General features: G+C 32.9%; 3 protein-coding genes across 3 annotated transcripts; all 3 read left to right on the top strand.

Annotated features, from left to right (window-relative positions):
* Positions 1-695: 695 nt before the first annotated feature.
* Positions 696-2,572, top strand: LOC143587283 (putative beta-1,3-galactosyltransferase 8). The gene is made up of 5 exons (XM_077068613.1): positions 696-864; positions 1,343-1,688; positions 1,793-1,918; positions 1,994-2,103; positions 2,201-2,572. Exons 1-5 carry the CDS (start codon positions 696-698, stop codon positions 2,347-2,349), a joined length of 900 nt encoding a protein of 299 aa, XP_076924728.1. The 3' UTR covers positions 2,350-2,572.
* Positions 2,573-4,105: 1,533 nt separating this feature from the next.
* Positions 4,106-6,786, top strand: LOC143587282 (uncharacterized). Its single transcript, XM_077068612.1, has 2 exons — positions 4,106-4,141; positions 5,614-6,786. The coding sequence occupies exons 1-2, from the start codon at positions 4,106-4,108 to the stop codon at positions 6,784-6,786; spliced, it is 1,209 nt and encodes a 402-aa protein (XP_076924727.1).
* Positions 6,787-7,347: 561 nt separating this feature from the next.
* Positions 7,348-8,820, top strand: LOC143587292 (uncharacterized). Its single transcript, XM_077068620.1, has one exon. It carries the CDS (start codon positions 7,348-7,350, stop codon positions 8,818-8,820), a length of 1,473 nt encoding a protein of 490 aa, XP_076924735.1.
* Positions 8,821-16,168: the final 7,348 nt, after the last annotated feature.

Below are 16,168 nucleotides of genomic sequence, written 5' to 3'. Positions count from 1 at the left end.
TCTCTATTTCTACCAATTACAAGAATGTGGCACCACGCTCACTCTCTGGCTAGCCTGCTGCATTTAAACCATAGCTTTTCTTTGTACAAAAATATGCTGAAAATGAGAGGAAAGTCTGTACCAGGAAAGATCATTTTGATGCTATGCACCGCGAGTTTTCTTGTGGGGTCACTCTTCACCCGACACACATGGCCTTACTCTAACGATTTTCGCTTCAACAATCGTGAACAGAAGCTGAGGTTAACAGCATCTCGAGATGGTGATCGCAAGCGTGTTAGTACTCACATCTTTTTTTTCTCTTATGTTTAATATTCACTAAATAGTCACCAAGATTTGGATATAGACCATTTAGGTTACTACCTTTTTCTTAAAACATATGTAAGAAAATTTCACAAGATTAATTTGAACATGTAATAAAGTTTGAGTGACTTTAGACGGAATTGTTTTTAGTACATTAATGAAACTTTAGATGCTTGGTAATTATATTGTATGAATTAGTTGTCAATTATTTCTAACACTAACATGTTTCTTATTTTCTACAAGAAATTGGTGGAAGAGAATTCAAGAGACATTATGGCAGAAGTCACGAAAACTCATCAAGCCATCCGGTAAGCCTCTATATACATATCATAGTAAATTCTACATGCTTAAAAAGTCACTCGGGTCGGATTCAACTTTTGCATAGATCATTAGAGATGGAACTAGAGGCAGCTCGTACAACTCATAATGGAGCCAAATTTCTCCCAGGGAGGGTGGCTGTAAACAAGACATCTCTACAGAAAGCATTTGTTGTCATCGGTATTAATACCGCTTTCAGCAGCAAGAAGCGTAGAGACTCGGTTCGAGAAACATGGATGCCCACTGGTTATACTTCTATTCATGACATCCCTGAAGTTTTCTTCGAATATTCGCTAAATTTTTGTTAGATGATTATTTTTGTTAGATAATCATAGCATACACAAACACACATTAGTTCATAACAAGCCATTTTAAAATCAGTATATGTGTATGCTATGATTATTATTTGTAAAAAACACCACAATGGCCATCTTGTCCAATGTGTTTGACAAGCGTATTTAATCCTGGTGCAACAAATTTAAGTCTTGGCTTGACAGATTGGCACAGCAGATCCATTCTCATGCGTCAGATGGAAATTTGTTGCGCCATATCAAAATATGTCGTGAGAAGGGTGTATGTGGAAACTACTAGTTAGCTGAAACAATTTCTTTACTAAAAACAAGAAGGTTAAATGATATATTTGTAAAATAAAATAAAAAATCCAACTTTGTTGTTAATATCTAATGATGTTCTTATGTTCATCCATTATATTGACACTGAGCAGGATCAAAGCTAAACAAACTAGCAAAAGAAAAGGGGATCATAATAAAGTTTGTCATAGGACATAGTGCAACACCTGGTGGTGTTCTTGATCGAGCCATTGACATCGAGGAGGAAAAGTATCACGATTTCTTAAGGTTAGATCATGTCGAGGGGTATCACGAGCTTTCCATGAAAACAAGGTTGTATTTCTCAACCGCAGTCACCACATGGGATGCTGAGTTCTATGTCAAGGTGGACGATGATGTTCATGTCAACTTGGGCATGCTTGTGACTTCACTTGGACGTTATAGATCTAACCCAAGAACATACATCGGCTGCATGAAATCTGGCCCCGTGCTATCACAAAAGTGCGTTACTTTCTTCTAATTAAACACATTCAAAATTTTGATTCTTTTATAGATGAATAATGAGTACTTATCTAGTTAACTGTTATTGGAAATACATTGGGCAGAGGTGTGAGATATCACGAGCCAGAATATTGGAAATTTGGGGAAGAAGGGAACAAGTATTTCAGACACGCGACTGGGCAAATTTACGCCATTTCAAAGGACTTGGCAGCATATATTTCTATGAACTCGTACGTTGTAATTAATGATTACATTTATTGCTCGATCTCGTTGAGGGTTTAATGATTTGAAGGTTTATTGTGCAGGGGTATATTGCATAGGTATGCTAATGAGGATGTTTCTTTAGGGTCTTGGTTAATTGGTTTGGATGTTCAACACATAGATGATCGTTCCATGTGTTGTGGAACTCCTCCAGGTTACTAAATAATATTTTAAAAATTTACATGCACATGTCTAGAAACATGTGTGCAGATGACTGACTGTTGACTGTTGGTCATGGGTGTGTTATACAGATTGTGAGTGGAAGGCACAAGCAGGGAATGCTTGTGTGGCTTCATTTGATTGGTCGTGCAGCGGGATATGCAAGTCCGCGGAGAGAATGAAATTTGTTCATAATTCTTGTGGAGAAGGAGAGGGGGCTGTTTGGAGTGTTGATCTTTAAAGACAACCTAATGTTGACATATGAAACAATAAGCAAGTTTAGAAAAAGAATGACGCTGACATTTGGATCAAACATAATGTTTTTTATGCATCTCTTTCCTATGCTTTCCACTTTTTCATAATCTCCAATATCAGAATATTTTTATGGGCTGTGATCAATAAAAAGACAAAAATTGAACATGCGTTAGTAACCGTTGAGGAACGGAGTTTAAACGAATCAAGGGTGTAATCAAGAAGAGAGTTTAGTGAATCATGCATTTTCTCTTCATTTCTAATTTGATTATATTGTTCTATGACTATCACATTGAATGGACATACAAATTGTTGGTTTGTTGGTTTGCTATTCAATTCTGATTTTATTTAACTGGTGTTGACTAATTTGACCATACAATCAATTCTGACAAGTGTTAACAGTGCTTCTAGTTTGGCTCGATTCAAAGAGAAGGGACGATCGGCAATTGATCAAACTAAAAAATGACTTTCGTAAAGTTTTATTTAGAGAAATTAGATGGCAATGATGATTTCAGATTATGAGGATGAAGATGCGAGCACTGTTGGTGCATCAAGGAATTGTTGGGCTCTTGGCCGAAAGCAAACTTTCCTAGTTCCTACAATCTTTAGGTTATACGTTAATAAGCTGATACTTGATTTAAAGTGTATAGACGTACATAGTACTATATGAAGAAGATAGCGACCTCATCTTCTTGACCCCATAGATCTTCCCCCAAACATATTGAATTTTTGGACACTCCGGTATATGAAGGGATATCTAGTCCACGTAAGAAGTTCTTACAACAATGAATGCAAAACTTGTTGAGATTCTTGTAGACTTGTAGTATCTAGCTTAGGAAAGACACAAGAATGGATTACGGATTGAAGTTGATCTTATTATATGGCACATGCATGATCAGTGCATTATATCGCAGCGGCGGACCTACTAAGGAACCCTCGGGTGCACGGGCACCCAACGGTTTTTCAAAATTTCGTAGAGACGATATAGAAAAAATTTTAGTGAGCCCATAAGAGTTTTAGAGGTGAACCCATATTAACAAGTTAAGTGTTGGTCTAGTGGTAAATAATTATTCCTTAAGCTTCCTTTGTCCATCCTTTCTGAAAGACTCCGGGTTCAAATCTCCCTTGTTACGTTTTTCTTTCACGTTTTTTTTTCTTTCTTACTTTTACTAGGGTTTTATCCTTAGAAAATACCCCTTTACACCTTTACTTATTCATCGACCTCTTTTCTTCAAGCCTTCCCCAAAATCTTACCATCATCCTCTTCTTCCATCCTCTGTCACCATAAATCCAGCGAAGTGTTGAAAGATGTTTTTCATCAATGAAGCATGTGAAGACGGATTTGCTTAATCGGATGAGTGATGGTTATATAAACGATTCTTGCATTTGTTATATAGAAAAAGACCTTCTTGCAAATGTTTTCGGTCAAAGATGTAATGGATCACTTTAAAAAGATGAAAACTCGTCGCGAACAACTTTAAAATTTGTAATGTTTCTTATTTTCATTTCATTTCCAGTGACATTGTAATTTGATTGTGTGTTTTCTTGTTATCTTTTGTTATGATATCGTATTGTATTCTGTTTATAACCTGACCCGACCCGACGTGACCAGAAGTTTTAATAGTCAATTTTGAGAAATTTGAAAATCGAAAAAGATGAGCCCATTAAGGAAAATTCTTGGATCCGCCACTGATTATATATACACATATTTGCATATTAGACATGAAAGATTGTTATATATCAATATGTGGTTCATGAGTGGATTTGGTGGAGCCGTGGAGGTAACTAATTAAAGTGCACATATTGCAAATGAAGGTGAATTAGTTTGATAGAAGTTAGAATTAAGTAATTAACTGATGGAGCTCTGCGTTTATGTGTGGAAAATAGCATCAGCTAGAAAACCAAAGTTAATTAGGCCTTGGCTAAATCAACTGGGATCGATGGGAATTGGGAATTAATGTGAATGGGCTGCTAATTGGGCCAGCGGCATGAAGTATTAAAAAAAAGGAAGTCACCTCATATTGGTCCTTCTTTAATTATCTATCTATTCTAATAAAAAAAAAACTTTAGAAAATATAACCTAGAGATTCTTGGATAAAAAAATAACTTGGGACAAATATAACCTGGAGATTCATGGATAGCTTAAATTCTTTGCTTAAAATAAAAATATATTTATGTCAATGTAATCAAAACATATCAATTTATCTTTTAATCAAATAACTAAATACCTAATTATATGGATTGTGCCAATATACACTAGTACAAATTCGGTCTATTTGAGCGGTCCACTAAAGAATTTTGGGCGGTCCACTAAACTTTTGGGCGGTCCATATATTAAACCACTTAAAAGATATATGGATTATTTCTAATACTCACTAAACCGCCTAAAATAAACAATGACCACTCAAAAATTAGTCTTCCAACTACTTTTACATTTTGGGCGGTGCTTTGGAACAGTCCTTTCCTGTTTTTTCTATTTTTTATGTTTATTATTTGCTTCGTAATTAACTTATATCCTAAAGTATGTTACGTCCATTTCAAAAGTATTATTATAAATACTAAATAAACCTCATCTTCTTCTGTTAGTGGATGGATGCAGTTCAACTGATTCATAATAACCTTTCAAGTAGGTATGAAATATATATATATAGACTTTGATTTTATTTATCGTTCATAATTCAACAATATATTATTTAATTTGGTTTATGTATTAATTGATTATATTTTTGTTGTTTGTAGATGAATATTGAATACTAGTCTTTTCCTATCTCTTTTAAATCTTTGTTCTATCTCAAGACGTTAAAGGTGCGTACAATTTTAGTTTATTACCTTTATTGTTAATATATATATGTGTGTGTGTGTCTTTGAACGTATGATATGTGTGTATAAAAGATTGCCTTTTAGAGTATACCCGTCCAAAATTTATCTAAGAGATAAATTTTGGATTGTCCCTGTTGGTACTGCGTTTTGAATATTCTATCTCATTAGGACGTGTATACATTTTAACTTGTTGACTATTTAAGAAAAAAATCGACAGTTGTTTCTTCTACTCCTTCGGGTGTGTGGCATATTCGCATACCTGGGGAGTTAAGGGGAAATGCTGCCGAATTTTTCTTAAATAGTTAACAAGTTAAAATGTATGCATATGAGATAGAATATTCAAAAAGTGGGTTAGGATCCACTGCCTTATGTACCTATTAATGACCCGTGCATAAATTGCATATAACTTATTTGATTTTTTTTTTATTTTCAGATGGAATGTAGAGAATATTGGATGTACAAAAGTGGACGTCCTTCTGAAATATATATGAAAGGCGTTTATACTTTTCTTAAGGCTGCTGAATCTAATAGGAAGATTGTTGGCTCTAAAATGATTTGGTGTCCTTGTGTGATTTGTAAAACTTTGCAAAGATTTGAAAGTATTAATGATATAGAGCATCATTTGCTTATAAATGGTTTTATGCCTAATTACACTTGTTGGTATAAGAATGGGGAATCACGAATTGACGGTGCCACAACATCAGTTAATTTAAACGATGACGTATATGAAAATAATTTAAATGATGACAATTTAAACAATGACAATTTACATGATGAAAATTTAGATGACATGTTTAAGGATTTAGAGAATGATATTGGCGATGATGATAAAGTAAAACTACAACCTCTTTTTGAAGATGCAGAAAAACCATTATTTAACGGTTCTGATAATTCAAAACTTGAAGCTGTTATGAAGTTGTTTAACATGAAAGCGAAAACTAGATGGAGTAATACAAGTTTCACAGAGTTATTAGTTGGTTTGTATGACATGCTTCCGAAGGGTAACGAGTTACCGATTTCGTTTTACCAAGCAAAAAAAATGATGAATCCGATGGGCTTGAAAGTTGAAAGAATACATGCATGCGAGAATGATTGCATGTTGTATAGAAATGAGTATGAGAACAACCATAAATGTGTTCACTGTGGTAAATCGAGGTACAAGAGAGAAAGTAAAACCGATGAATATGATAATAATGTTAAGAAAAATGGACCACCGGCTAAATTATTATGGTATTTTCCAATTATACCGAGATTAAAAAGATTATTTTCAAACGAGAAAGAAGCAAAATTATTACGCTGGCATTCAGATGAGCGTATAAATGATGGAAAATTAAGACATGTGGCAGATTCACCTCAATGGAGAAATATAAATAGCAAATACCCAGAATTTGGTAATGAAGTTAGAAACATAAGGTTTGGGCTAAGTTCTGATGGAATCAATCCTTTTGGTCATGGTAATAGTCAACATAGTACGTGGCCAGTTCTTCTTTGTATCTACAATCTTCCACCATGGTTATGCATGAAACGGAAATACATAATGATGTCGTTGTTGATTCAGGGTCCGGCACAACCTGTAATAACATTGATATTTATTTGTCCCCTTTAATTGATGATTTAAAAACTCTATGGACTTCTGGTGTAAATGTGTATGATGCTTATAAGAGGGAATATTTTGAATTACATGCCATGATTTTTTGTACCATAAATGATTTTCCAGCGTACGGTAATTTGTCTGGATACACTACGAAAGGTAAGAAAGCTTGTCCTGTTTGTGAAGATGAGACAAGTTCATTGTATTTAAAACATTCTCAAAAAACGGTATATATGGGACACCGAAGATTCCTTCCAACTGGTCACAGTTATCGCAATAACAAGAAAGACTTTAATGGAAATACTGAGACTGGAAGAATCCCGAAGAAAGTTGATGCATTTTCAAGAGTTAAAAATATAAATACCGTTTTTGGAAAACGAAAACGAACTAGTTTTAAGAAAGAAACCATTTGGAAAAAAAGGTCGATCTTTTGGGACTTACCATACTGGAGAGATTTAGAGGTTAGGCATTGCCTAGATGTTATGCATATCGAAAAAAATGTATGTGATAGCTTGCTCAGGTTATTGTTAGACATTCCAAAAAAAAACAAAAGATGGTATCTATGCTCGTAAAGACATGGTAGAAATGGGAATACGTAAAGAGCTTGCCCCTGTTGATGAAGGTAATCGCATTTTGCTGCCACCCGCGTGTTATACAATGTCAAAGGCAGAGAAAACAAAGTTTTGTAAATGTTTACACGATATTAAAGTTCCATCCTGCTATTCTGCAAACATTAAAAGGTTGGTGTCCATGAAAGACAATAAACTGTTTGGTATGAAGTCCCATGATTATCATGTTTTGATGACACATATGATTCCTATTGCAATCCGTGGATTGCTACCAGAGAGCACACGACATACCATCACAAAACTTTGTTGGTTTTTTAACATGATTCACTCAAAATGTATTGACCCCGAGGAATTGAATGCATGGAAAAATGAAATTATCATCACGCTTTGTGAACTAGATATGTACTTCCCACCGTCCTTTTTTGATGTGATGGTTCACCTGGTGATTCATATTGTTGGAGAAATCAATGCTTGCGGTCCTGTATTTTTGCGTTACATGTACCCTTTTGAAAGATACATGGGTGTCTTAAAGTCCTACATAATAAATCGTAATCGACCTGAGGGTAGTATTGTTACAAGGTATGCTTCTGACGAGGTGATTGAGTTCTGTACAGACTATGTGGAAGGCGTCAAAAGTATTGGTCTACCACAATCTCATCACTCTTGTAAACTTCAAGGGGAAGGAGGCGTTGGTATGAAATTGTTCAACCCTCATAAGGAAAGTCTAGAACTTGCACATTTTTATGTCCTAAAACATATGACTTGCCTTGCTCCGTATGTCAATGAACACTTGAAGTTATTACAATCAACATACCCAAATAAGAACAAAATGTGGCTTGAAATTCAGCATAACAAAGAGTTTTCTTCATGGATGAAAAAAAAGGCAAATGATGGTCAGTTAGATGTTGATACAATTGTGAAAACATTGGGACACGGTCCTGAAAATAGAGTAAAATCTTACCAAGGTTATAAAATTAACGGGTATACATTTTACACAAAAGATCAAGATGAGAAAAGTACAATGCAGAATAGTGGAGTTACAGTAATAGCATCCACAACCAAATTCGATAGGACGAATCGTGATACAAGGTTAGAAATATCCAAAAACTCTTATTATGGTGTCATCCAAGAAATATGGGAGCTGAATTACAGAACTTTCACTGTCCCTATGTTCAAGTGTCAGTGGGTGAATAACAACTCAGGTGTTCAAGTTGATAAATATGGCTTTACACTTGTCAATCTTACAACAAATGGCTATGCATCTGAACCATTTATTCTCGTTTCACATTGCACACAAGTGTTCTTTGTAAATGACCCGAGCAAACCAAGATACCACATCGTACTGCAAGGTAAACGATGTATCCTTGGTGTTGATAATGTTGTCGACGAGGAAGAATACGACCATTTTGATGACCTACCACCATTTTCACTTGGTGTTCAACTGTTAGATAATCCAACTGATGGCGCTACATACTTATGATCTGACCACACTGATGGGATATATGTTGATCCTTCGTCAAGTTAGACCAAGGTTCGATATATATATATAATTTTGTTGGTATTATAAAATTTTAAATTGTTGTCACTAACTCAATTAATTTTTAAATAAATATAGGAATTTGTAATCAAGGCGCGACTTAAGACCCATAAGGAATTACATGCATTTTTGTTGCAAAGGATGTGGCTCAAGCATACGAGATCGAATCGACAAATATTTTTATGCAATTTTTATTATTATTATTATTTATGAATTTCTGTTTAATTGTAAGACGTTATACGACTGCTGACAAATTTTTTTTTAATTTTAAACTCCACCGTTTCTTTACATTTTTAACAAACTAATTAAACATATATAACATATTAAAAATAAACATGATTTAACATCCATAACCCACTAAATTGATCTCTTCTTTGAACCGTCCAAACACAATCACTAACCGTCCAATTCAAGCCTTAACACGTCAGAATTTTCATCCTCTCGCGCCATAATTGTAAGAATAAATATATTTTATATATTTATTTATATGGCCATCATTATCATTTATATAATAATAGATCAAAATAATTAATTATACCTTATTATATATTAGCTTGGTAATTGTTGATGGGCCATATTACTCTTAATAGCTAATAAAGGGTTTCCCCTTGGGTGTATATATAGAGAGAATAAATTAACATCATAATCTAATCACACACATATAACAATTTTGTGTGCCTCCTCTCTCATAAAACCGGGTTCCTCTCAAGAACCATAACACCATCCTTAACTATACATCCTAAAGGGGAACTCGACCAAGCTGACAACCAAGTCGTCTACATCCTTCTCTGTTGCGGTTGCTACTCTCCATGCTGTAACAGGTTCATAGATTTAATACTTATCATGTTTTATATTACTTACATGAAGAACTGATCAACATGTGGCATCAGAGTGATGTTGATTAATCAGTTCTTCATGTTTTCCGTAAATCTGGAATTGAATCAGAAGACATGGACTAAAACTTGATAAACCCTAATTTTTTAGGTTTCTTTTTTTTTCATGTTCTATTACGAAAACAATACATGAAACTGTTTAAAATCGCTAAAATTCATATTTAGTAAACTCTAATATTTTCGAAATATGTTAATTTCATGTTTAAAGATTTCGATTCCAAGTTTTTTTTATGTTTAATTGTTAAAATTTTCGATGATGTTCTTCGTGTTCATCATTATTATCGAAAACTATACATATGTTGGTTCAAAATCTAGATTAAAATTTGTTAATGATTATTTAGGGAAATATTTTTTCAAATCTTTGATAACTTAGAAGTTTTAATATTTTCTTAAAAGATTTGAATCCCCTTAAAATAGGAAACAAATATAATTGTTAATCATTAAAAAGATTTGAACCAAATCTTATCATTATTAATTTAGTTAATAAAGATCATGGGTTAAGGGCTTAAACCAGTTTACGGGTTCACGGGCTATTTAAAAATCATGTAGTATGGGCTTAAAATAGCTTATGTGTTCTAAGAGTTTATGAGTTTCTAAAATGGTTTGGGGTCATAACCCATAAACCCGAAAACTCACTAATATCGGAATCAACATTTTCCATAAAACTCCATAAAATCATGTAAACACCCAAATACTGAAAAACCCACTAAAAGCCGGAAACTGGCAATTCTCGGAACCCAAAATTTCCGAGAACTAATTCCGCAAAATAAGGTCCTACCAGAAACTTAAAAATCCTTACTCTAAACATTTTCCGCTATTAACTAATTAAATGTTTTGTAAACCTTAAATATTATAAAAATTTTACAAAACATAAAGGCTTAACTTGAATGAATTTTGATGTAACACTTCTGCCCAAAGGTGAGTTACATTTACCCTATCATTCAAGTATAACTGAAAAGCTTTTGTTAGTTTTGCCTAACATGATACAAATGTCTCACTTCTGCCCAAAGGTGATTTGTTACATTTTTATTTAGCAAAACTAGCCCGTGCATAATTAAAATAATGGTCTCACTTCTGCCCAAAGGTGATGTGTTACAATTGTTTTGCATACATACTTAAATAAAATTTAATTCTGTCCAAAGGTGATTTATTTTTTGTTTAAGTAGAACTTTTAATTATAGTCTATTAGTTTGATGTTAATAATAGACATATCACATCTTCAATAAAATATAATGATCCTCACATTAATGATCCTTCATTAATCTAATGATCATAAATTTTAATATGTATTATCTTAATATCTCATAACATTACTCACTATAATTTTCTTCTATAAATAGCTATCTCATCCAAATCATCCACTCTAATCTCGAAACACAATTGAATTTTGTCTCATAAAGCATTTGAATAACATTTAGCTCTTCTTAGTTTTAATTATCCATTAAGACATGATATGACTATCCTACTGCTTTTTCTAATAACAATTATTCCATTAAAAACTAGAGCCTAACAAATGGAATGAGTCAATCATAATGTCTATTACGATAATGATAATCAAGAACTTATATAAATAAATGTTATCACTAGAGTTATTCTAAATTTAGTTTTTCCTAAGACTAATCAAAATAACTCCCAAGATTCATGCACTCCTTAAAAATTCTAACTATAAGGTTAGATGGTATTATTGAATACATCATAATGTGTAAACATGACCCATAAAAATAAGGGCTCACACATGATATTAAGTACAGTATTCTAGTACATTGCATACTCAAATTTTCAATAGTACAATTTGGTGCCTTAAAAATCAACTATAATACTCAGAAGTATCAAAGGAAAATGAGTGTGTTGATCAGCAACATATGTACAAGAAAAGAAGCATCAGGTACTGGAAAATAAGATGTTATTCAACTCACTACCACTAAAACCTAAAGAGGAATATTCTAAGGTTCATAGACAAAATACAAGTATGACTTCAAGCTTTAAGTTCTCTAAGGGAAAGTCTCATTTCAAAAATATGCCATTAGATTAGGCATAGGCATTACAAGATTATCCATAATTCAAAAAAACAACTGGCTAAAATTGATATTTTTATATTAATCATATTTAAGTCTGCTAACCTAATATTCTCATTAACACATGATTGGTTGAGTCTAGTTCTATATGTTTACTCAAAAATCAACAAATAACTAACATGATGGTTAGTGACAATTTTAAATGTTAAGGTTATTAGAACCATGATAAACTGTCTTCAAATTACGCTTTATGATACCTTAAATATTCTGGAGATTAATCAGAATTTAGTATCAATACTTAAGCTACATTATGACAGTTATAAGGTTTGCATAGCCAACATAAAGTCACTATTACCTTAAACTCTCATATGATTTGTTATTAATATATGGATCGAAACATTTATAAAATAGAACTAGATGATATTATATACTTTCACAACTTTTGTTATCATGCAAATAAAAATGTAAAAAAAGACAAATGAGACATATAAAATTCATCCATTAAAACCAAATTTCATGAGAAATCATGACATGGTTAACGAGGGTGATTTTTCATGTAATCTCATTCTCAGTGATTTTAAATCATATGTTAGATGCCCTAAACATTGTTTGGCTTAAGGAATAAGTATGGGTCCACCAGAATTATATTTCACTTACATTCGTGGAACTTATTCAAATGGAATATTCAGACATAATTCTTTTATCATTTAAAATGCTATTTACTTGTATCTAATCAGTATTCTATGGTTCGCGGTATTAAAGAGATCCGTTCGTATATACTTAATACGATTTCTTCTAAATATGTCCTTTAAGTTTATTATGACATTTGGACGTTAATGGAATCAAATCAAGTCTAACATATATATGACAGATTCCCACGTCATGTACATCATTGAAACTTCTCTTGTATTTTTCCTAGAGATATTAAAGATCAGTGGGAGCCTTAAGTTTCTCAATCATAACTTACAAGATTTGCAAGAGGTGGGAGAGTGAAAACTTGATATTATCTCAAATACACCTCTTGTACAAGACACTGCTCCATCATAACACTATTCCATTAAAACTTATCTCTTTAAAATTTACTACTACTCTTACAAAAGTTTCATTGTTGCTTAAACGTGGACAAATCTAGATTTCTTACTAAATTAATCCTCACCAAAAGAAACTGCAACAACTTATATTATTAACTTGTTTCTATGTTAGAATCTATTGGTCTTTAAATACTGACCCTCATCATCATCATCATCATCGTACTCAGTATATCCCACCAATAGCAATGCTATGGTAGGGTCTGAGGAGGGTAAGATGTAGACAGCCTTACCTCTATCCCATAGGGATAGAGAGGCTGCTTCCGGTGAGACCCCCGGCTTGATAGTAGTTTTGCATCAAGCCTTGGACATAAGGCACATAACACTCAATCATCGGGACACCAGCTGATTGGTGCATGTGCCCTTGTCTTTCGGCTATCAACGCCACCACATGATGCCTGGTTAACCTTCCGCCACTTTTAACGTTATTTTCCTATGTATGCTATCCCATAGGGTAAGATGTAGACAGCCTTACCTCTATCCCATAGGGATAGAGATGCCATCAACGCCACCACATGATGCCTGATTAACCTTCCGCCACTTTTAACGTTATTTTCCGCCAATTTCGACTAAATACTGACCCTATGTATGCTAATTTCCTAAAGGTTTCTAAGGTCAGTGGGAGCAGTAAAAGTCTTTATAATGACTTGTAAGAAGTACAAGAGGTGGGAGGAAGAGAGATATTAAATTTTACTCCAATTACACCTCTTGTACACCATACTGCGCCAAATCTTACACACTTAGAATCTTGAAAATGATAGCAACCTTACTAAGAGCTAATCCATAAAATTGAGACTTTTAAAATTACCCAATAATCAACTTAGGAGGCCATCTAGGTTTTAAAACCTATTAAATTTGATGCTTATGTAACCTCCCTAACTAAAGTTGAATTAGATGTTGGAAAGTTTAATAATCATACCCCTTATAATTAAACCATTATCATCAATCATAATTGACTCCATAAGTCGCTAACGTTATGAGATTTGGTTGAATCACCTAAAGGTGTTCATAACTAAACTAAATCCTAACACAAATGTTAAGACACTAAGAAGCATAATTGATTATTAAAGGTTAGATTCAAAAGGGAATAAATCATCAAAGAATCTTATAACCTATATTATAAAACATTTCTTTGAGGATCATCACTGTTCAAGTAGCTTATAATAGTTAAAGAGCTACGTTAGAAGAACATTAAAACAACTTTCCCTAATAACTGACTTACATATCTAGATGCTCATAAAACAACCTAAATGTTATAAACTGAAGGTTAATGAACATCTAGTCTATAAGTCAATAAAATCTATATATGGGTTAATTCAAACATCAAAATTTGATGAAATATTTATACAATTATTTTCATCAAAAACCAAGTGGATTAATGTACCTACCTCAAAATGAGTGGGAGCAACTAAAAACAAACTTATTCTTATATAGATGGCATTCTTCTGACAAGTATATGTTACATAAGTCAAAGCATTGTTCACACACTTTGATATGAAATATCTCAAAGATATCCCTTACATAATAGATATCATAACATTCTGACATAGACCCGAAGGGACATAAGTTTTGTTCTATAAGTTTTATCTTAAATGGGTCCTTACACATGTAACAAACAATATTTCTCTATTTAGAGGATAATAGGATCATTGAGATTATTACCTTATGCTTCATTAAGTAGAAGCCTTATGTAGGTTCAAGTTTATACTCATTTAGATATTACTCAAAATTGTAACACACTAGATATGCCTAGAATAATGTGAAACATCTAAAAAAGTATTAAAATATCTTTTAAAAGAAACGAAAGACTATAATTTAAAAGAAGAAGTGAGAATTCAAACCGGTATATTACTCTAAACTTTGTCATATTCAGAGATAAAAAAATATAATTTTCGGGATATATTCTTATGTCAGTAGATAAATCTATCTCATGGATGAGTCATAATGAACTGATAACAACAACCTAAGTCATAACAAGATAATATGTTGATTAATTACAACGTCGTTTTCAATAAATGTTGTTGAATATTTATTAGTGGACTCATAAGTTTTATTAAACTCCAAATAACTTATATATTGAAGACTAATTGTGATAACGTCAGCTACCATGTTTTCTCAAACAGTAACAGTTTGATAGGTGCTGCATTAAATTTTGATATGAAATTAATTATTCGTTTATGAACGACTTGAGGAATCTAAATTTTCATATCGAGTACATTCATGATATGCTTAAGGATCCTATAACTAAAGGTCTATTACCCATAAGTATTATGAAAGCGCTTATAATCATGAGGGGTTTATTAATGACCACGTACAACTGCATATCGTACTATGAATGATTAACTATTAAATTTCCTCATCAGTTTTGATTTTGTACGTCTCATAATATGTTCTGCATACATAATGACATATAGACGACTTAAATATACAAATCAAACGTTCTGAAGGGCTTACTTGAAAATTTTGATCATAATTACTTAGGTTTTAAATAAGGACTGCAGTATGATTAATGGGGGTCTTGAGCTGATGTTCAATTCAATGACTGTATTTCTCTACTCTTTGAGTTTAAAACTAAAATGAGTGTTAACTCCTGATCAGGCTTATCTAATACTCATAATAAATGATTACTCGGCCAAGTGGGAGAATGTAAGAATAAATATATTTTATATATTTATTTATATGACAATCATTATCATTTATATAATATTAGATCAAAATAATTAATTATACCTTATTATATATTAGCTTGGTAATTGTTGATGGGCCATATTACTCTTAATAGCTAATAAAGGGTTTCCCCTTGGGTGTATATATAGAGAGAATAAATTAACATCATAATCTAATCACACACACATAACAATTTTGCCTCCTCTCTCATAAAACCGGGTTCCTCTCAAGAACCATAACATCATCCTTAACTATACATCCTAAAGGGGAACTCGACCAAGCTGACAACCAAGTTGTCACACCCTCAAAATCCACTAACGGAGTTTTACCGTCAGAGGGGGTGAACTAACAGGATCGGAATCATTAGTTATAATCAAACCATAAGTAAAGTTTTCAAACCACGAAACATTTGAGTGTAAATAAGTGCGGAAGCGTAAATTCATAAACCAAGTGTTGCGTCACGCAGGATGACTTAAAACCCAATTAATGACAGTTTAAAAGCAAGTTTGCATAAACGATAGAGTTCAATGTAATGCATGTTCCTATGCCACGCGCCCGCCTCGGCTACATGAGAATAACATACTAAAAGTGTCAACACGGGGTTGGTGAGTTCACAAGTTTATATAAA

The sequence above is a fragment of the Bidens hawaiensis genome, unplaced genomic scaffold, assembly GCF_021521415.1.
Source record: "Bidens hawaiensis isolate Kalapana, Puna unplaced genomic scaffold, B.hawaiensis_p1.1 tig00035439_1, whole genome shotgun sequence".
Classification (NCBI taxonomy): domain Eukaryota; kingdom Viridiplantae; phylum Streptophyta; class Magnoliopsida; order Asterales; family Asteraceae; genus Bidens; species Bidens hawaiensis.
Note: the sequence above shows the minus strand (reverse complement) of the source record. Positions and strands in the feature narration are given on the sequence as shown.